At 43.4% G+C, this 20603-nt stretch overlaps 1 protein-coding gene across 5 annotated transcripts in view; it reads left to right on the forward strand.

Annotated features, from left to right (window-relative positions):
- Positions 1 to 12407: 12407 nt before the first annotated feature.
- The window catches only part of Atp6v0a1 (ATPase H+ transporting V0 subunit a1), a 57132-nt gene continuing 48936 nt past the window's right edge, over positions 12408 to 20603 (forward strand). Inside the window, exons 1-3 of one of the 5 annotated variants that reach the window (XM_027428126.2) lie at positions 12497 to 12564; positions 13233 to 13269; positions 14576 to 14733. In XM_027428126.2, the coding sequence (XP_027283927.1) occupies positions 14617 to 14733 (117 nt within the window). In that variant the 5' untranslated portion in view covers positions 12497 to 12564; positions 13233 to 13269; positions 14576 to 14616. Of the gene's footprint in view, positions 12565 to 13232; positions 13270 to 14575; positions 14734 to 20603 lie in introns of all 5 variants that reach the window. The other 4 variants (XM_035447323.1, XM_035447321.1, XM_035447322.1 and 1 more) reach the window with 4 other exon arrangements.

Below are 20603 nucleotides of genomic sequence, written 5' to 3' on the forward strand. Positions count from 1 at the left end.
ATGTACTAACCCTGCGTTTTGCCTTCTATAGTTCTGCTTCTGGCTAACTGCTCTTGTTAACTGAATGGAATTTGTCAACCCAAGATATGGTTTTTGTGCTTAAAAATTCACCCTGGGTAAGGCTCAGGGCTACACTAGGATCCCAAACATCCAATATAGTAGAAGGCCAACTAATAAAAAGGCTTTCTATTGGCTTAAACTCATGTCTGAGCAGTCTTCTTTGGTGGATACCCCATAGCATCATGTCGTTAGAAACGTTTTAACAAACTAGTTTTTGTTGCTGTTTTATATTTTATTGTTATTATTACCATTAATGCTGTGCCCATGTGACACACCATGAGGGGAGCAGTCAGACAGCAACTTTGTAGGTTCAGTTTTTCTCCTTCTTATTTATATGGGTTCCAGGAATTGGACTCAGGTCCCAGGCTTGCACAGTAAGCAATTTGATCTTCTGAGCCATTTTGTCATCCCAGAGTAGGTTTTTTTGTTTGTTTGTTTGTTTGTGTATCATGCATGCTAATTCTAGTTGATTTACTTTGTGCTGTTGTAGTAAGATTTAGATTATGTAAAATCTCAGGCTAGGGGTTCAAGAGGGACACTGGAGCAAATTGCCCTTTTGGGTAAGAAATTGGCTTTTGGCAAGACAGAAAGGCTGGGGCCCTGAGGAGAATTCGGGCTAAGCAGGTGCCCTCCTTACATAATCCATGGATCCAGGAGGCCTCACAAAATGTAGTTGATGAGTAGCCCACGGACGTGCTTGCAGTCAAATTGTGTGGTTTCTAATCAGCAGGGGAAGGGGGAAAGTTCGACCTTTAGTTAATGCATGTCCATCAGAGCCACTTGTAGCTCCCATAGTTTGGGAAGCTTAGTCAGATTCCTTTGGGGAAGTGGGGATTAGATGATTGCGGACTGGCAGGCACGGAAGGGGGGTGTCTACCTTTTCTTTACAGCTGCTGAGAGGAGAGAGAAACAGGTCTGAGTTGACTCTAGCCCAAACATGACAGTTTTATTCAGGTGGGATTTGTTTGTTTTGCTTTTTTTTCCTCTAGAATACAATTTACATGTTACATTTTCCTTTTGTTTTGTTTGAGACAGGGTTTCTCTGTGTAGTCCTGAATGTTCTGGAACTCACTCTGTAGACTTAGCCTCCAGGGTGCTAGAATTACAGTCTTTTTTGCCCTCCCCTATACCTCTTTCCCTTCTCTTTCTGGTCCCTTTCTTCTCTCCAAATAGTCCCTTCTTGCTTTCATTTTAACAACTATTTACGTTTTTTCCAAATCAAGTATTACTAGAGTTATTGCAAGACAATGATTTTCTAACTGCCATTCCTCCTACAACTAGTAAGCTCTTTACCATAGATCTACCAATCATCAATATTTACCCAGCTATTGTTCAATGGATTGTAACCATCTAATTACTATCTTGTCATTTAAAAATCAACCACCAGGTTAATAAAGACTTTTAAATGTCTTTCAAGAAAACCTAAGACCAATGAGATGGTTCATCTGGTAAAGATACCTGCTGTTAGTCCTGAGGACATGCGTTCCAATCCCCAGAACCCATGGTGGAAGGAAAGAACTAACCCCTGCAAGTTGGCACGTGCACACACACACACTGCAAAACATATTGAGGTATGTAGATTTTCTTGGTGTTTTTGTTTGTTTTTGTTTTGTTGTTTGTTTTTGGAGACAGGGTTTCTCTGTGTAACAGTCTTGGCTGTCCTGGAACTAACTTTGTAGACCAGGCTGGCCTAGAACTCACAGAGATCCACCTGCCTCTGCCTCCTGAGTGCTGAGATCAAAGGCATGTGCCACCCTCCATCCCCTCACCCCCACCCCGGCTATATTTTCTATATAAAAATGTTCATTCCTTTCAAGTGTACAATTTAACTTTACCAAGCAGTGTGACCAACACCATAGATCAGTTTGAGAGCATTTGCATGACCTGTATGGCAGGTCTTTTTCTACCCATTTACCTTCAGATTTATAATTTACAATGTCTGGGGATGGAGAGGTAGCTCAGTGGTTAAGAGCATTGACTGCTCTTCCAGAAGACCAGAGTTCAGTTCCCAGCACCCACATGGCAGCTAAGAACTGTTTTTAACTCCAGTTCCAGGGGAATCCAACACTGTCACACCAATGCATGTAAAATAAAGTTAAATTAAATAAAAATAATAATTTAAAATGTCTGGACAGCATACAGTAGGATGTTATTTTTTATCCTTTCTGATAATCTGTGGTGATGTATTATTTATGATTTATTGAAGCTTGCCTGAGTATTCAGAAAGCAAAGTCAGTCAGGAGCCATAGAAGCCAGGTACACATCTTTAATCCCAGCAGCCAGAAGCTAGTAGGTGGTGGTACACACCTTTAATCCTAGGATTCGGGATTACGAGATAGACTGATCTGAGTTCAAGGCCACCCCTGGATACACTTGGATCAGTCTAAAAGAGTAACAGATCACATGCCTTTAATGCCAGTACTAGAGGGGTATAAAAGAGAAGCAGGATCTTCAGTGTTCAGTAGGAGCCATTTGTTCTCCAACCACATTGAGGAGAGGCAGCAGTTTGAGACTTGGTGAAGAGCTCATGCATGGATCAGCCCTTTCAGCCTGAGCTAGAAGAGAGAGCTAATGTCCCGCTGCTTTGCTTCCCTAATCTTCAGCTTGAACCCCAATATCTGTCTCTGGGTCATTTATTAATTCGAGTTACAATAATCTGTCCTATAACTGTATTATTGCCTTCATTTATAATTATTTATTACTATTTTATTATTTATCTATTATATTATTTTTGAAATCGGTTTATCATCATTTTATATTTTTCCTGTCTTCTGCTTGTCTCCTTTGTTATTCTCCTGGTCATTTTTTGCCATCTTACATGGAATTAATTGCATAATTTTCAGAATTCTATTCTATTTATTTAGTGTGCATATGCCTGTATGAAGTTCAGAAGACAATTTACAGGTAATAGTTCTTTCCTTGCACTTTGCAGTCCTAGGGATCAGATCATCAGGCTTGGAGACAAGTGCCTTTAACTACTGAGCCATCTTGCCAGCCATAGAATTCTACTTAATTAAGTCAATGTATTTTTTTAAGTAATTTTTTTTTTTTGAGACTAGGTTTCTCTGTATTGCTTTGGAGGCTGTCCTGGAACTAGCTTTTATAGACCAGGCTGGCCTCAAACTCATAGAGATCTGCCTGCCTCTGCCTCCTGAGTGTTGGGATTAAAGGCTTGCATCACCAATGCCCTGCTTTTAAGTAAATTTTTATTTAAATTAAAAACAATCTTATTTTACATACCAATCCCTCCCGTCCTCCCATGCCCCCCACCAACCCCCCACCATCCCAAGGTCAATGTATTTTTGAGCCAGGCTCTCACCCTGTGGCCCTGGCTGGCCTGGAACTCACTATATAGATAAGACTAGCCTCAAACTCAGAGAGATCTCTCTGCATCTACCACTCAAGAGATTAAAAGTATGTGCCACCATGCCTTGACCAAATATTTTATGTGTATGGGTGCTCTGCCTGCATCTATGCCTGTGCACTATGTGTGCATCTTGAGCCCTAGGAATTCAGAAGCATCAGAGTCCCTGGAACTGAAGTTATAGACTATTGTGAGCTGCCACATAGGTGCTGGGAATTTAACTTTGATCCTCTGGAAGAGTAGCAAGTGCTCCTAACCATTGACACATCTTTCCAGCTCGTTGAATTATTTTTTTTCATGAATGGTTGTGTGCAGTTACGCATATGTGGATTTGTAGAGGCCAAAGGAACATCTCAGTTGTCATCTTTAGGAATATTGTCCACCTCCTATGAGACAGGGTCTCTCATTGGCTTAGAGCTCACAACTAGGCTGGATAATCAGAAAGCCCCAGGATCCTCCGACTCTACCTGTCCAGTGCAGGGGTTTGCTTTGGCATAATCCTTTTGTACATTGTGAATATGTATTACTCTCATTGGTTTAATAAAGAGCTGACTGGCCAATAGTTAGACAGGAAGAGATTAGGCAGGAAAGCCAAACTGAGAGGACGCTGGGAAGAAGGGTTTTCAGAGTCACAAGGAGTCACCAGCAAGATGCAGAGGAAGCAGGAGATGGACATGCCATGCTGAAAAAAAAAAAAAAAAAAAAAGGAACCTTCACGTGTGGTAGAGCGTAGATAAGAAATATGGGTTAATTTAAGTTGGAAGAGCTGGTTAGTAACGAGCCTAAGCTGTCGGCCGAACATTTCTAATTAATAAGTCTCTGTGTAGTTTTGAGGGGAGCTGGTGGTCCTGATAAAACAAACTCTGTATACAGGCATTACAGCTATGCACCACCAAGGGGAGGTGGGAGACTGGCCTCCAGGGACAGGAGCAGCGGGAAAGAGGAAAGAGGGGGGAGGGAGGAGAGAGAGAGAGGGGGGGGGAGAGAAAGGAGAGAGAGAGAGAGAGAGGGGGAGAGAGAGAGAGGGAGGGAGGAAGGGAGGGAGGAAGGGAGGGAGAGAGGGAGGGAGGGAGAGAGGGAAAGAGAAAGAAAGGGAGGAGAGAGAGAGAGGGATGGGAGGAGAGAGAGAGAGGAATGGGAGGTGGGCAGGGCCCTTTTAAAAGGGAACATAGTGAATAGGCACAGGTGGTGCTTTTAGTGGCTGCAGCTGAGGGCGTATCCTGTTAGAGCTCTGAAGGCAAGCCAGTACAAATGCCTAAATACTGACACACATGGCAGTTCACAACTGTCTGTACCTCCAGTTCCAGGGGATCTGACACCTTCACACCAATATACATAAAATAAAGTTAAATAAAATTTTAAAAATAAAAAAGTCCTTTCCATGTAGCCATGTTTACATTTGGTGTTATTCATTCCTAAAGATGCAGGTTTGTATCTTCCGCTATTTATTTCCCTTCAGCTAAAGCACTTCCTTTAGAATCCACATGGTTCAGATCCAGCAGTGACAAACTTAGTTTTTGTTTGAAAACACATTTATTTTCCCTCCCCTCCCCTCCTTCCCTCCCCCTCCTGGAAGTATCGGTGGTCAAACCAGGGCCTTGCACTCGCCACCAACTCTATAGCTCCAGTCCCTGCTTCCATTCATGAATATTCTCACTGCATCTAGAATTTTAGATTACCATTTATTTCATTTCAGCACTTTAGTGATGTGATTTCTCTGTCCTTTGGCCTCTGTTGTTTGTGATGAGAAATCAGTAGCCATTTGTGTGCACGTGCACGCACACATTTACACATGTGTGCTCACACACGTATGTTTCCAGCTAATTACAATATGCTTATGAGGGTTTTCTTTGTATTTGTTCTGTCTGCAGTTATGATGTAAGAATTTCTTGGAATCTTTTTTCCAACCTACTTCAGTCTCTTCCTCTCAGTTCCCCTTTCTCTTTCTCCCTCTTCCTCTTCTGCTTCCTTTCTCTCTCCCCTCCCCTCTGTCTCCCAGTGAAAACTCATAAATGAGACAAAGTTTCTCTGTGTACTCAGATTGGCCTGAAGCTCACTGTATAGCCTAGGCTGGCCTCAAGCTTGAAATCCTTCCACTGGGATTGTGAGAGCAGAGACTTCTTTCTCTTTTCTTCTTTTTTTTTTTCTCTTCTTCTGGGACTCCAATGACACATCGTTTTCTCATTGCTGTGACAAAATTATCTAAAGAGAGCGAAGGAAGGAAGGAAGGAAGGAAGGAAGGAAGGAAGGAAGGAAGGAAGGAAGGAAGGGTTTACTGGGTCTAAGGCTTTGATGGGATAGTCAGTCCCTCATGGCAGAGATGTGTGGCTGCTCACACTGCATCTATTGTCAGGAGCAGAGAGACCAATGCTATTGTTCAGCTCCCTTTCTCCTTTTTTTTATTCAGTCTCCAACTCCAGCCCATGGATGGAATGATGCTGCCCACATTCAGGGTGAGTCTTCCCACTTCCTTTAAACCTTTCTGGAAACATCCTCATAGCCACCCAAAAGTATGTTTCCATAGTGAAGCCAAATCTACTCAAGCTGACAATGAAGACTAATCATCACAATGTATTGGATAGATTCTTTCACATGGTGTCTCACTATGTAGCCTAGGCTAGCCTCAACCTTAGCCTCCTGAGTACTGAGAATACAAGTGTGCATCACCATTCTGTAGCTGTCCTGGAACTCTGTAGACCAGGCTGGCCTCAAACTCAGGGACCCAACTGCCTCTGCCTCCAGAGTGCTGAGATTAAAAGTTTGTGCCATCACTGCCCAGTTCACAAAATGTTTCTCTCTCTCTCTCTCTCTCTCTCTCTCTCTCTCTCTCTCTCTCTCTCTCTCTCTCGCTCTCTTTTATGTTTTTTGAGACAGCATTTCTCTGTGGATTTGGAGGCTGTCCTGGAACTAGCTCTTGTAGACCAGGCTGGTCTCAAACTCACAGAGATCCGCCTGCCTCTGCCTTCTGAGTGCTAGAATTAAAGGCGTGCGCCACCACTGCCCATCCCACAAAATGTTTCTTAAGAGAAGAAAATTATCCAAAAGAAGAGGGCTGGAGAGATGACTCTGCAGCTCTTGTTGCTCTCACAACAAGGCATAGTGATCCCTGTCCATAAGCCTCGGTACTCATTGTACAGGTGGAAATACACCTGGCCCCATTCCTCCTATTCCAGACCCCTGAGAAAGCCTGCCAAGGGGTGGCTCCTCCCCCTGAGATGTTCAAGACCATGCCTACAGGGTATTTAAGACCCAGACCATAGACCTGCCATGTGATTTCTCTCCTGCCTTTCTGAGAGTTACCTGGGAGTTGCTTTCCTTTATTAAATATGGTCTTAGTAATTTGGTTTGATTTGGCTTATTGCACAGGCAGAGGAACCCTCAAACCGGGATTTTCAAATTATTTATCAATCATGAGGCAGAGACTAGAGGATCCATGCACACTTAGTAGACGTAGTGAAGTACAGTCTAGACCAAGTAGGGCTGCACAGAGACACACACTGTGGCACCCGCCTTTAATCCCAGCACTCAGGAGGCAGAGGCAGGCAGATCTCTGAGTTCGAGGCTAGCCAGGTCTACAGAGGGAGTTCCAGGACAGCCTCCAGAGCAATACAGAGAAACCTTGTCTCAACACCCCCCCAAAAGAAATTAAAATAAAATAAAAAACAAAGGTGAAGATGTAGCTCTGTTGATAGAATGTTTGTTTAGCATGCCTGAAGCCTGGCATCCCCAATACTGCACAAATCAGAGGTGGCCATGTATACCTGTTGTCCCAGCCTTTGGGATGCTGAGGCAACAGGATCTGAAATCCAAGGCCATCTTCAGCTACACAGGGAGTTGGAGGACTCCCTGGGTTACATGAGACTCTGTTTCAGGAAAAAAGAAAAGGAGCTAAAGGCAACAGTATACCACACAATCCCAGAACTGTCTTTATAAATATAGACCCTAGTCCAGCGGTGGTGGCCTTTAATCCCATCACTCAGGAGGCAGAGGCAGGTGGATCTCTGTAAGTTCAAGACCAGCCTGGTCAATAAGAGCTAGTTCCAGGACAGACTCCAAAGTCACAGAGAAACCCTGTCTCAAAAAAACCAAAATACATAAATGAATGAATGAATGAATAAATAAATAAATATAGAACCTGTCTCTGCCTGTTGAAAAAACCCAGAAGCACTAAAACCCTGTACATACTTGGTACAGGGTCAGATTTCTAAATAGTACTCCTCACAAAAAGGAAGCAGAGCTCTTGGAGAAATAGATTACAGAGCAGAGAAAGCATAAAGTAAGCTGGAACATCCTGTTCTGACAGAAATTCAGCAAGTCCCTCTTGCATAGGATGGGAGCCTGTCAAAACCAGAGGGAGTTCCCTTTCCAGTGAGAGCAGAACAGTCCCTTCACAGCAAGCCTTTCCTAAATAAGAAGTAAACACTCATGGATAAAATATAAAAAGTAACTCCCTGAAGGCACCAGCAAGCAAACATAGATGGCTAGAGATATCGTCCAACAGTTAAGGGCTGCTCGTCCAGTCGATCCAAGTTTGGTTCCGAGCACCAACGTTGGGTGGTCACAACCACCTGTAACTCTAGCTCTCTGAGACCGGAGTCCTTTTCTGGTTTCTGAGGACACCTGCACACATGTGACACATACACGAAGATACATTCCTAAGTAAAATTTTACAACTACTACATGGGAGGAGGTATTTGGCAAAGGAAAAACACTAAATGTGGGCTGGAGAAATGGCTCAAAGGTTAAGAGCACTGGCTGCTCTTCCAGGGGTCCTGAGTTCAATTCCCAGAACCCACATAGTGGCTCACAACCATCTGTAACGAGATCTGGTGCCTTCTTCTGCCCCGAAGTACACATGCAGACAGAACACTGTATACATAATAAATAAATAAAATCTACAAAAACAAATATTCTTCTTTAAATTAAAAACAAAACAAAACATTAAATGCTCCCCAACTTATCACACATTTGAAGACTAGTTCTCTAAACCAGGCTGGCCTTGAACTCCTGAAATTGTTGAGGATGATCTTGAACTTCTGATCCATGTGAGACCATTATTGACTAACACCCAATTAATCCAATTACGAGTATACAAGTCCTTTTGTTGTTGTATTTTGTTTGTTAGTTAGTTTGGTTGGTTTTTAAAGACAGGGTTTCTCTGGCTGTTCTAGAGCTCTCTCTATAGACCAGTGTGACCTTAAACTCACAGGGATCTACCTGCCTCTACATCCTGAGTGTTGGGATTAAAGGCCAGCTGTACCTGACTAGAAGTCCTTTTACTAGCCAGCAACCAAAAGTGGGCTCATGTCTCAGTCTCTTGGTGCTGAAGCTCAGGGGTACAGCATTTTAAAATAGAAAAAACAAAAAACAAAAAAACCACAATTACCAGGGCTGGAGAGATGGCTCAGGAGTTAAGAACACTGCTTGTTCTTCCAGAGGACCTGAGTTCAATTCCCAGCAACCACATGGTGGCTCACAACCATCTGTAATCAAGTATAGTGCCTTCTTCTGGCCTGCAAGGATACATGAAGGCTGAATACTGTATACATAATAAATAAATATTTAAAAAAACAAACACAAAAACAAAAACCCACAATTACCACAGGTTTGAGGGGGTCAGAATGGCATCTGTCTTTTGGCAGAGTTCAGCAGTATTTTCTAGACACCACATGACTTTAATCACAAATGCTGGGATTAAACCCCAGCACCACCACCACCACCCAGCTGAGGCCCTCCCGCCCTCCTTCCCTTTCTTCCTCTCTCTCTTTCTTTCTTTCTTTCTTTCTTTCTTTCTTTCTTTCTTTCTTTCTTTCTTTCTTTCTCCTTTGCCTTTTGGGACAGGGTCTCATTCATCCCAGGCTGACCTTGAACTCACTCTGTACCTGAGCCTGGCTCCTACCTCCCAAGTACTAAGATTACAGGCCTGTGCCACTACATCTAGTTTAACTAAATTTTTTCCACTGGAATTTTCTATGTTTTTCTTCACTCCAGGTGAATCAGTAGAAAGCCAACCCAGTTATAACTGCTAAATTATCTCTTCAGAAACTGAAGTTGGTTTCTCACTTTCCTAGGCAAGTCTATGAGGTCTGAAGCAACAGAGACTTCTCTGCTCTGTGTCCCTCCACCTCCTGCCTCGTTCCCATCTCTAGCTTCCTGGAGCTTCCAGGAGCTTTCTAAATTTTCACTTCTTTAGCACTCCCCTTTGCATAGCATTCCAATCCCCAGGAGCTAAGGAGCTTCCTGCCTCAGAGTCTCAGAGTCATGAGGGTTGCTTAAAATGTCAAATGCCTTAGGCTCATTCACATCTCCTAGTCTGTGTAATCATTAATAGAACTAAAGGCAAGTGACCCTTAAGGCAACAAAAGTAGCCTCAAAGTGCATTTTGAAAAGGTCTTTGCTTTTTACCAAAAGACTTTTATCTTAAACATTCTTGGGCTTTGAAAGTAAAAGCTTGAGTGTTATTTTGGGAAACTCAAAGTAAAATTTGAAATATAGGCCTCATCTCAGTGGCCTTCTCGTGACTTTCTGACATTCTCTTTCTTAGATCCTTGTATCTGCTATCTACTTTGTCTAGGTAGGGAAGAATTAATCTTTGTAATTGTCATTTAGGTGTCTAAGCAAAATCTCAGTTTAGAGTTGGTATTTTTGCTTATGTCTCATATGGAATTGCTGACATCTTTTAGGGCCAAAGGCACAATCAACAGCATTTTGTTTTATTATTTGTTTTGTTTTTGTTTTGGAGAAAGGACATCTCACTAAGTTGCCAAAGCTGGCCTAGAAATTCTGGGCTCAAGGAGCCTACTGCCTCAGTTTCCTGGCTTCACTAGACTACAAGTGGTTAACCACACACCTGACCGAACAGCACTTACTTTTTTTTTCTATGCATTTTATCTCAGAGCCACACCCCCAGCTTCAAAAGCATTTAAAATTTGATCTTGTTGGACAATACCTCAATTCTGCCATATCTTCTGATTAATGGGTGTATCTGCTTCCTAAGGTTATTGTGAGAATTAAATGAGTCTGTATTTACAAAGCATTTAGGAACTCTCCCAGCACAAAGTATAATATTAATTGTCGCACTCACCCCTCTCCCTTGCATTTTTCTTTTAATGTTTTGCAGCTCTAGTTGTCCTGGTGTTCTCTAGGAGGCAATCCTCTTGCTTCAGCATCCCATTACTAGGATTACAGGTGTGAGCCACTACACCCACCTTCTAATAAGTATTGGAACTTTTTCCTCAAGGTATTTCTCGGATGGGAAGTGCATCTGCTCCATTTTGCTATCTGTGGTACCTAATATTGTTTGGTTCATAGTAGACTTCAGCAAATATATTGTCTATGAGGTATTATCTAGCAGGCAGAAATCTCACCATCTCTGACCATATAGCAAGGTGCTGGATAGAAAAATAAATATGAATCCCTAAGCATAGGCACTTGAAACTGGCAACAAGCAAGATGGCCAGGAACAGAGTATGGAAAGAAAATAAATGGAACACTGGGAAAAGGTAGGTGTCTGGTAGGGGATGAAAGGAAAAAGAAAAGGAACGATAGGGCACTTTCAGGCAAGCTTGCCACCTGGGTTCAGTCCCTGGGAAACACATGAAACAGCGAACCAACACCCACAAAGTTGTCCTCTGACCTCCACGCCTGTGCTGTAGAACAAATGCACACAAACACACCCAAAAAATAAATTATGATTATTATTTTTAAGGACTTCTTCGAGGATGTACTTTCAGGGATGCCACGAAAAAAGTTCAAAGGAATTAAAGTTAGTCAGGGATAGGCTTTCTTACAGGTAAGGTGGGAAACATTTGTGTTTGTGGTTAGCAAGCAGCTGACTCTGAGGTTAGCTTTTTTTTTTTCAAGTCTCTGAGGAAGGAAGTGACAGTCATTGTGAAATCTTTTTTTTCTAACTCCGCAGGAATTCAATTGTGGGTCCCTGTCTGCCTTGCCAGCAAAGTCGAAGGAGCTGGGAAATGTGGAAATTAAGGTAAAGTCAGGTCTCAAAAATGCTCTTTCTCAGAATGGTAATGAAGTGACATCTTCAATCACTTTATGCTATAGAAAAATCCAAATAAAATGTTCACTGTGTCCATCATTTTGTTCAGGTTTGCAAAACAGGTTTTGTAGTATTTTTTCCAGGCCCACAAAAATTATCAGCATCAGTTTTTTGTTTGTTCTGTTTTTTGTTTTTTTTTTTTAATCTGAAATATCTTGTTCACTACTTTTGAATCTCAATAGAGTTCCACCACCCACGGAAACTGACTGACCAGTTCTCCGGGTCCCTCCTGATGGTTCTGGTTTTTAACACTGACGCCCTACTTACTCATCTCTAATAGGGGGTAAAGGGACTATTACTATTTGGGAAATGAGCTTTTAAAAAAATAGTAGGTAGTTACCATTTTGCATTCAAAAGATATGAGGAACTGAAAACTCCTACGTGGCCAGATGGGTTCACAGGCATCTACTAAGCAAGATAAAAATAATTATTTTCTCAACATATGGTCTTCTGGGTCATCATTTCTTGTCATTTGTCTAAGTGTAAACCCTAGGCAGCTGCTGGAAGAATTAATCCTGTACTCCGTGTAAGTTTTAAGTTGCTCTCCCCTCTGGGGCTCAAATATTTCCAGGGGCCTAAGAATGACAAAGGATATGTGTGTGTAGAGAAGTCGAGCTTTGAAGCCCCCTGCAGCTTTCACAGTCCTTCTATAATGTCCGTTTCTCTCACGCTGCTTTCTTCAAGAAAAGGCTGTGAATTGCTTCCCTGGAAAATATAGATGGCAAGTAACCTCGCTCCGAGGACAACAGAGAGAAAGGGTTCTGACGGGCTCAGAAGTCAAACACTTCAAAAAGTCACACGCCCAGCACTGAGGATTCCTAACACTCCGGGTCAGAAACCACAACGCCGGAACAAAGATGGCGTCCGCACAACGAGACTCGCCCGAGCCCCCTGGACTCTGCACTGCGGCAGCCCGGGAGAGGCGGCATCCCATTGGTCAACTGGGATGAAGTCATCCTGGGGGCGGGACTCGGCGGCGGCGTGGGGGCGGAGCCTTGCCTGCGTACGCTCCTCGGAACTTGCTCTGCCTGAGTCGGGGTCTTTGCTGCGGCGACTGCGGTCGCGGCGGCGGTGCGGGCCAGAGGTGAGTGAGGCTTGTGGAAAGAGCGCGTCCCGGAGCGGCCTTCCAGGGGACACCGGGGCGCACTGCGATACCTCGGGCCGCTTGTCAGAAGAATTCGCAGGGGTCTTAGGTCTCTGGGAGAAAAAGGGAGGGGCTCAGCCCCCGGCTCAGACACCCTTCCTGTGGGCAGAGGAACTGGAGGGCCACTGCCCCGGGAGGACCCGTGAGGGGAGGCGACAGGGTAGAGGAGATAGGATAGGCAGAGGGATCGCAGGGGATTTCTTAAAGGATCTTAAGATCGGGGGATTTCTCCCGTACCCGGGAGACAGGTTATACCCAGTCCAGAGAATTTCTGCCTTCTCACTGTGCAGCCCAGAAATGAAGCAGATGAACGACAACTGCTCCCTGCTAGGAAGGGGAGACTGGAAAACCGGAGCGAGATAGAGTCCTCCAGGGAGGACTTTGGGTTTGGGTTCCCCCTTTTGCAGAATTATTCTTTGTTCATGTTTGATTTCGCGACCCCCGGAAACTGCTCTTCCAAATTCGTCTTATGTTTGGTTTCAGTGTGGGTAGAGATAGAGAGGCCTGTAATCACGAAGGAATAGGAGGAGGGTGGCAACTTACAAGAGGTTGTCATCCCTGGCAGCTCCTGGTCTTTGCCGATCAGACATGATTTCATTTATTTTCAGGTTGTGGCGTCTATCCTTGTTGAAGGTGGAGAGACTGGTAATAGCTCTTGTGGGTGATTCAGATGTCCACAGTCTTAAGTCAACCCGAGTAATCTCTTGAGAAATCCTTGTTTTAGCAGAGTGTGTTGTTTTGCTGTCCTTGAGAACACCAAATGCAGAAAGGATTTGTTGTTCGGGTTCCTCAAAATGTCTTCCTGCCTTCCCGAAGAGCAAATCTTCTCTGAGATGTCAGTCTCGCCTATCAATCAGTATGGAATATGCACGACCTTAGGACATTAAAAGCAACGTAATGTATAATCGGCTGGCATTAGATATTGCAGACCGTGCTGTACCTGAACTGAACTTGAGCTTATCGAGACTAAAATAATTGCAGTTTCAGTACCACTGATAGCGCCTTTGCTGACCTGAACGGAAGTTTTCCGTGGTTTACAAGGGGAGATGACAGTTGTTTTGAGGATGGTAGGATGGGAAGTAAAAAGCTGCAGAGGTAGAAGGTTTTTCCTCTGGCTTATTAAAAGTGATTTATCATTACCAACATGTTATGCCAGAGTTGAAACTGTGGTGGGCTCCATTGTCTTTTTACAATGATGTTTATATATTGGGATTCCTTAGCAGAGGAATGATGTTTTCCCAGGAGTTTGGAAGTTTGATCCTTTTACCCATAGCTTTTTGATAGTACTTGGGGATTTTGGATGTTGGAAGTGGGCATTGCCAATGGAGGAGGGAAAGCTAGGTACATCTTTTGTGTAAGAGGGTAATTAAAGTCTCTTGTTTCCTGCTCACAAGCAAAACAAACACAAAATGAAACAACAAAGAGGATCCCTGTTAGTAAGAAAATTCTGTCAAGTGTAAAAAAACAACTAGTAACAACAAAAAGCCCCGGGTTTGTTGGTATATTCCAAGAATCACAGCACTAAGGAGGTGGAGGTAGGAGGATCAGGAGTTCAAGGCCAACCTCCACTATATGTTGAGTTTGAGACCAGCAAAGGTTATATAAACAAAAAACAAACCTCCAGGTACTGTGAATGTCACTGTATGATATGACAGAGCTTTTTGGAGTTCCCAGTTCCCGTCCTTAATCTGCATATATTCCATTGTATTGCATTGCCCAAAATACTGTCAGTCAGTCCTAATGTTAACTATAAAGGAAGTGACTCTTTGTCTAGACTCTATAGTCTGGTATTTAGTAATGGCTTTTTGCAGTTTCTTTTTTTGCACTTTTCTAAGCAGATAGCAATACTTCTCACAGGGCACGAAAGAAATAAAGAACTTCATGGGGGTATTTTTTGTCGTTGGTCCTAGAGGTTAATTCTCAAGCCATGTCATTTTCTCTCTTGCCTCAGATTGGAGTGAACCACAGATATTTACTGACTACTCTGCCACCATGGGGGAGCTTTTCCGGAGCGAGGAGATGACCCTAGCCCAGCTATTTCTACAGTCAGAAGCTGCTTATTGTTGCGTCAGTGAATTAGGAGAACTTGGAAAGGTTCAGTTTCGAGATGTAAGTGGAAGCTAGACTGCTTTTTGATCACCATCAAACTGTTTTATCTATTACGTTTAACTGCTTTGTCTTGAGTCTTTTGCCTTTTATCTGCAAAGTAACATCATGTCACTGGCTTAGTACTGAAAAACTTCAAGTTGTCTTTTGTATTTCTAGAGATAGAAATGGTTTCAGCCAAGCCTTCTGTGGTTTTTGCTAATTCTTCCTTGGACAGTCATCCTTAGCTGGGCATGGTGGTTCATCCCTATAATGCTAGCACTTGGGAGGCTGAGGCAATGAGGTGATGAGCCTGAGCTACAGGGTGAGACCTTGTATAGGAGGAGGAGGAGGAGGAGGAGGCAGCAACAACAAAAAACTCAAATCAAAAACAAACTGAGATGATGGAGGGCAAAAGACCTGAGATCCCTGTACCTTGGAGGTCATCCTTTGCTATGTAATAAGTTTAGGCCAGCCTGAGCTACATGAGACCTTCTCTGGGGGAAAAAGAAAAAGGAAAACTATTTTAAGTACTGTCAGGTAGTTGTTCGGAATGCTGGCAGAGGGTACCACACTAATCTTTTACTTTTTACTTAATTTGGGTTCCCTTAACATCACAGCCTGATATTTAAGACAACAAAAACTGTAGTTTTTCCTTGCAGTAGGATATAAATGAAAGTTGTTTTTTTAATGATTTCTTTTTAATTATTTATTGTTTTAAATTTAATGTACATTGGTGTAAGGGTGTCAGATCCCCTTGAACTGGAGTTACAGATAGTTGTGAGCTGCCATGGGGTGCTAGGAATTGAACCAGGGTCCTCTGGAAGAGCAGCCAGTGCTCTTAGCCTCTGCACTATTTCTCTAGCCCCTAAAAGAAAGTTTTTAAACAAAATCTGAGACAGCTATATACATGAACAAAACTTACATAGTATGTAAGTAAGCATACACTAGTAATTCACTGTTTTGGATACCTGGAAGGATCTCAAAACAAAAAGGACAGTGTGTAAGATTTTTTTTTTTTAATAAGCTCTGGGAGTTTATAATTTGAGCAAGAAGATACACTGTGCATGTTAGTATTCAGGCATTTGCACTGGCCTGCCTTTGGAGTTCTGACAGGATACTCCCTCAGCTATGTCACTAAGAGCACCACCTGGGCACATTCACTCTGTTCCCTTCTAAAAGGGCCCCGCCCACCTCCCATCCCTCTCTCTTCCTCTCCTTCTCTCTTTTCCTGTCTGTGCTTTTCTCTCTCTCTGCCTCTCTTTTCTCTCTCCTGCTGCTCCTGTCCCCAGAGGCTGGTCTCTCCCCCCCCCCATCTCCTTTTTCGATCCTTTTCCCTTAATAAAAAACCCTCCGCTTGAACTGTGTCACATGGAGTCTTTCTCTCTCATGCCACTTTTTAAAAATTACAGCAGTGCACACAAATGAAAGGTGTGGGTGGTCAGGAGGGCCAGGAGGGTTGCTGACTCAGCTCCTGCACTCTCAGAGATCCAGGTAGTTTTCATAGCATTCATAACGGTCATGATTTCAATTTATCAAAGGGAACAGTTGACCATGAAGTCCCTCCACAATGATCTAAGCCCTATGAAGACGTGAACCTTCTCTGTTTTTACTCATAATTGTATCTTTAGTGCCTATACAAGTCTTTGTTTTGTTTTGTTTTTATCACAGTTGGTTGGGATGAGTGGGTGTATTAAACCAGAGTGATCAGAAATGGGTAGGATTAACTAATAAAGGTCCTGGGGTTGTTGAGCTGCCAAGAAGTTCTCTGGAAGGTGTTTCTTCTGGCACTACTGTGCACACATTGTACCCTCTGTGTAGTCAACAGACTTGCCTTAAAAACAAACAAAACAAACCAGACATGACAACTCATATCTCAAATCCCCTAAAGAGTGTTTAGGAAGCATAGGCAAGAGGATAACCATGAATTTGAAGCCAATGTTGTCTACACAGTGAGTTCTAGGCCAGCCAGAGCTACATAGTTATTATAACTAAGAGGTTATTGTAGTAACAGCTTAGCTGATAAAGTACTTGCCACATAGAAACCTTCACTGAGTCCCTGGCTCCAAAAAGCTGGCTATGGTGGCATATATTTGCAATTCTAACACAAGGGAAACAGAGACATGTGGATCCCTGGAGTTTGCTAGCCAGACAGCCCAGCCTCATTTGTAAGCGCCAGGTCCTACTGAGAGAGCCTATCTCAAAAGGCAAAAACAAAAGAAAAGAAAACAACAACCACATAAACCGTGGTAGGTGACTCCAGAGGAATGACATCCAGTGTTGAGTTCTGGCATCCATGTGCGTGAATGTACTCTCTGTCTCTGTCTCTTTCCCTCCCTCCCTCCCTCCCTCCCCCCCTCTCTTTCTCTCTCTCTCTCTCTCTCTCTCTCTCTCTCACACGCGCACACACACACACACACACACACACACACACACACACACACACACACACACACACACCACAGAGGTACCACTGAGTATCACATACATCTTTTAACATTTTAGATGTTGTCATGACGTCAAAATGGAAGTACCCATGTGTTATGTCCCCTTTGGTTCTGTCATGTCACAATTGTATCAATAGGTCTGTGCCCAGATGTGAAGAAATACACTAATCTTACAGGTGTGAGATGAGATATTGTTTTAATCCGAATTTTCTGTATGTACAGTTGGTATTGTTTTTGTCTGTCTGTGGACAGGGGCTTTCCCCTTCCACAAACTGTGTTCCTTCATCTGACTGTATCTGTCAGTGGGACCCCTTGACTTTTGCTTATTGACTTGTAAGCTTTGTACAGGTTTCCCATGTATTCTAGGTGCTGCTGTTTTTCCTTTCTCTTTCTCTTTCTCTTTCTGTTCTCTCTTCCTCTTCCTGTCTCCCCCAGTTTTCTCCCCTACACTCACACACACACACACACACACACACACACACACACACTTCTTTTTGTGACAAGGCCTTGCTTTGTAGTATGAACTGTCCTGGAACTCGTTAGTCAGACTGGCCTTGAACACACAGAACTTCCTTCTACCTCAGCCTGCCTGGTTTGGGAATTTCAGGTGTGCCTAATATGCTGTTCCTGTTCTATATTTATTAATGTGTGTGTGTTTGTACACTTACATGTGCTCATGTGCACACATGCCTGTAAAGGCCAGAGGTCAATATTGGATATATGCCTCAGTTAGTATCCACTTTTGTTTGTTTGCTTGTGTCTGTCTTTCTGTCTTTTTGGACACAGGGTTTTTCTGTGTAGCCCTGGCTGTCCTGGAACTCTGTAGACCAGGCTGGCCTCAAACTCATAGAGATCCACCTGTGTCTGCCTCTCCAGTGCTGGGATTAAAGGCGGGCGCCACTGCCACCACCTGGCTCCACCTTAGTTTTTGAGACAGGGTTTCTCTCTGTAACAGCCCTGACTGTCCTGGAACTCACTCTGTACACCAGGCTGGCTTCAAACTTACAGAGACCTGCCTTCCTCTGCCACCCAAGTGCTGGGATTAAAGACAGCCTGGCTTAAAACTTATCTATCTATCTATCTATCTATCTATCTATCTATCTATCTATCTATCTATCTAGGGTTTTTTGAGATAGGGTTTCCCTGTGGCTTTGGAGGCTGTCCTGAAACTAGCTCTTGTAGACCAGGCTGGTCTCGAACTCACATAGATCCACCTGCCTCTGCCTCCCGAATGCTGGGATTAAAGGCGTGAGCCACCACCACCTGACAAAACTTATTTTTAATTATGTGTTTGTATGTGGGGATGCACATGTGAGTGCAGGTGCCTGAGGAGGCCAGATTTCCTCTGGAGCTGGAGTTACAGACAGTTAAGAGCTACCATGTATTGGGGTGCTGGGAATTGTACTTCCATCCTCTAGAAGAGCAACAAGTGTTTGTAACTGCTGAGCCTAGGTTTTAATGTAGCAGAAATATTTTTTTCTTTCCTTTATAATTTGTGTTTTATTGTATGCATCTTGTTTTTTTAACCTTTCAGTACTTGGGAGGCAAAAGCAGAAGACTGTTGAGCTCAGGGCTATCCTGGGCTATATAGCAAGTTGTACTATTGCCTCTTTTAACTTGCTGTGACTGAGTGGGACCAGGTGGTGAACCCCTATAATCCTAGCACTTGGGAGGAGGAGACAGGAGGTTCAGCAGTTCAAGGCCATCCTCAGCCACGTACTGAGTTTAAGGCTATCTGTATATTAGACCTTGTCTTAAAAATCCACTAAGGGGCTGGAGAGAGGTTAAGAGCACTTGCTCTTCTTTGGGGGACCTAAGTTCAATTTCCAGCACCCACATCAGGCTCTCCTGCTCCTATGATTACTTTTGAGAAAAGCACTACCATACCATTTATTTATTTATTTACTCATGTATGTGGGTTTTTTGTTTTGTTTTGTTTTTTTTGGTTTTTCAAGACAGGGTTTCTCTGTGTAGCTTTGGAGCCTGTCCTGGCACTCGCTCTGGAGACCAGGCTGGCCTCAAACTCACAGAGATCCGCCTGCCTCTGCCTCCCGAGTGCTGGGATTAAAGGTGTGTGCCCCCACCGCCCGGCTCATGTATGTGTTTATTTATGTATTTATTCTTGGTGCTGGAAATTGAACCTAGGTCCTCGTGTGTATTAGGCAAGGACTCTGCCTATGAGCTACACTCCCAAGTCCAGCTTTGTTAGTTTGAGTTTGTTTGAGACAGTCTCCTGTAGCCCAAAATGATCTCTAACTTCTGATGGAGCTGAGGATAGTATTATACTCCTAATCCTGCCACCTCTACCTCCTAAATGCTAGAATTACACTTAACCACTTGGGCTGTACATTAGTTTTTGTTTTAATTTTTTTGTTGGTTTATTGTTATTGTTTTGAGACCTGAGTGTTATTGTGTAGACCTAAGTGTCTTGGGACTCTCTGTAGACCAGACTGGTCTGGAACTCACAGAGATCTTCCTGCTTCTGCCTCCCAAGTCCTGAAGTAGAGGTGTGCACCACCTGCCCAGCATGCTTTATTTATTCATTTATTTACTTACTTATTATTATTATTGGTGGTGGTGGTAGTGGGGTGTGTGTGAGTGTGTGTGTGTATGTGTGTGACATGTAAAGGTCAGAGGACAGGTTTTTGGAGTTGATAATGTCCAGGGTCTAGCTTTATGTAGGTTCCAAGGCCTGAACTCAGATCATCATCAGGCTTGCACTGCTCATACTGTCTCCAGGCAAGCACCTTTACACACTGAGCTGTCTTGCCTGCCCAGCAGTCGTTGAGAATTCTATTCCTGGGCTGGAGAGATGACTCAGTGGTGAAAGCACTTGCTGTCCTTCCAGAGGACCCAGTTTCACACCACTCCAGTTTTGTGAAATCAGATCGTCTCATCTGTGTTTTGCCTCTGGGCTTTTTACCTTTCTGTAGTCTATATATCTTTCTTTCATTCTTACTCAGAGGCTGGCTAGTGGCTGGTCCCTGGCATCCTCTTCTCCTTAGATTTCACCTCCTATTTATTCTCTCTGCATGCCAGCCCCGCCTAGCCTTTCTCCTGCCTAGCTATAGGCCATTCAGCTCTTTATTAGCTCAATCAGGTGTTTTAGGCAGGCAAAGTAAGGCAGCTTTACAGAGTTAAACAAATGCAACACATCTTTCCATCATTTAACAGATAATCCACAGCATAAACCAATTTAACAATCTTAACTAATATTCCACAACAACATGTAGGTAAGATCAACGTGCTTGGTTACTTCACTGAGTATAACCTTCCACGTGTCCTTCGTCACACATCTCTTGGTAGATTGATTCTATATATTAGTTATTGGGAATAGCCCTGCATATTCATTTCAGTTCTTCTGTGTACCCTGAAGTGGAATTGTAGGATTGTATGGCAATTCTACCCACTCCCTGCTGGGACTGCACCAAGGTATTTGTGCATGCC

This window comes from Cricetulus griseus, chromosome 7 (genome assembly GCF_003668045.3).
Source record: "Cricetulus griseus strain 17A/GY chromosome 7, alternate assembly CriGri-PICRH-1.0, whole genome shotgun sequence".
NCBI classification, from domain to species: Eukaryota; Metazoa; Chordata; class Mammalia; order Rodentia; family Cricetidae; genus Cricetulus; species Cricetulus griseus.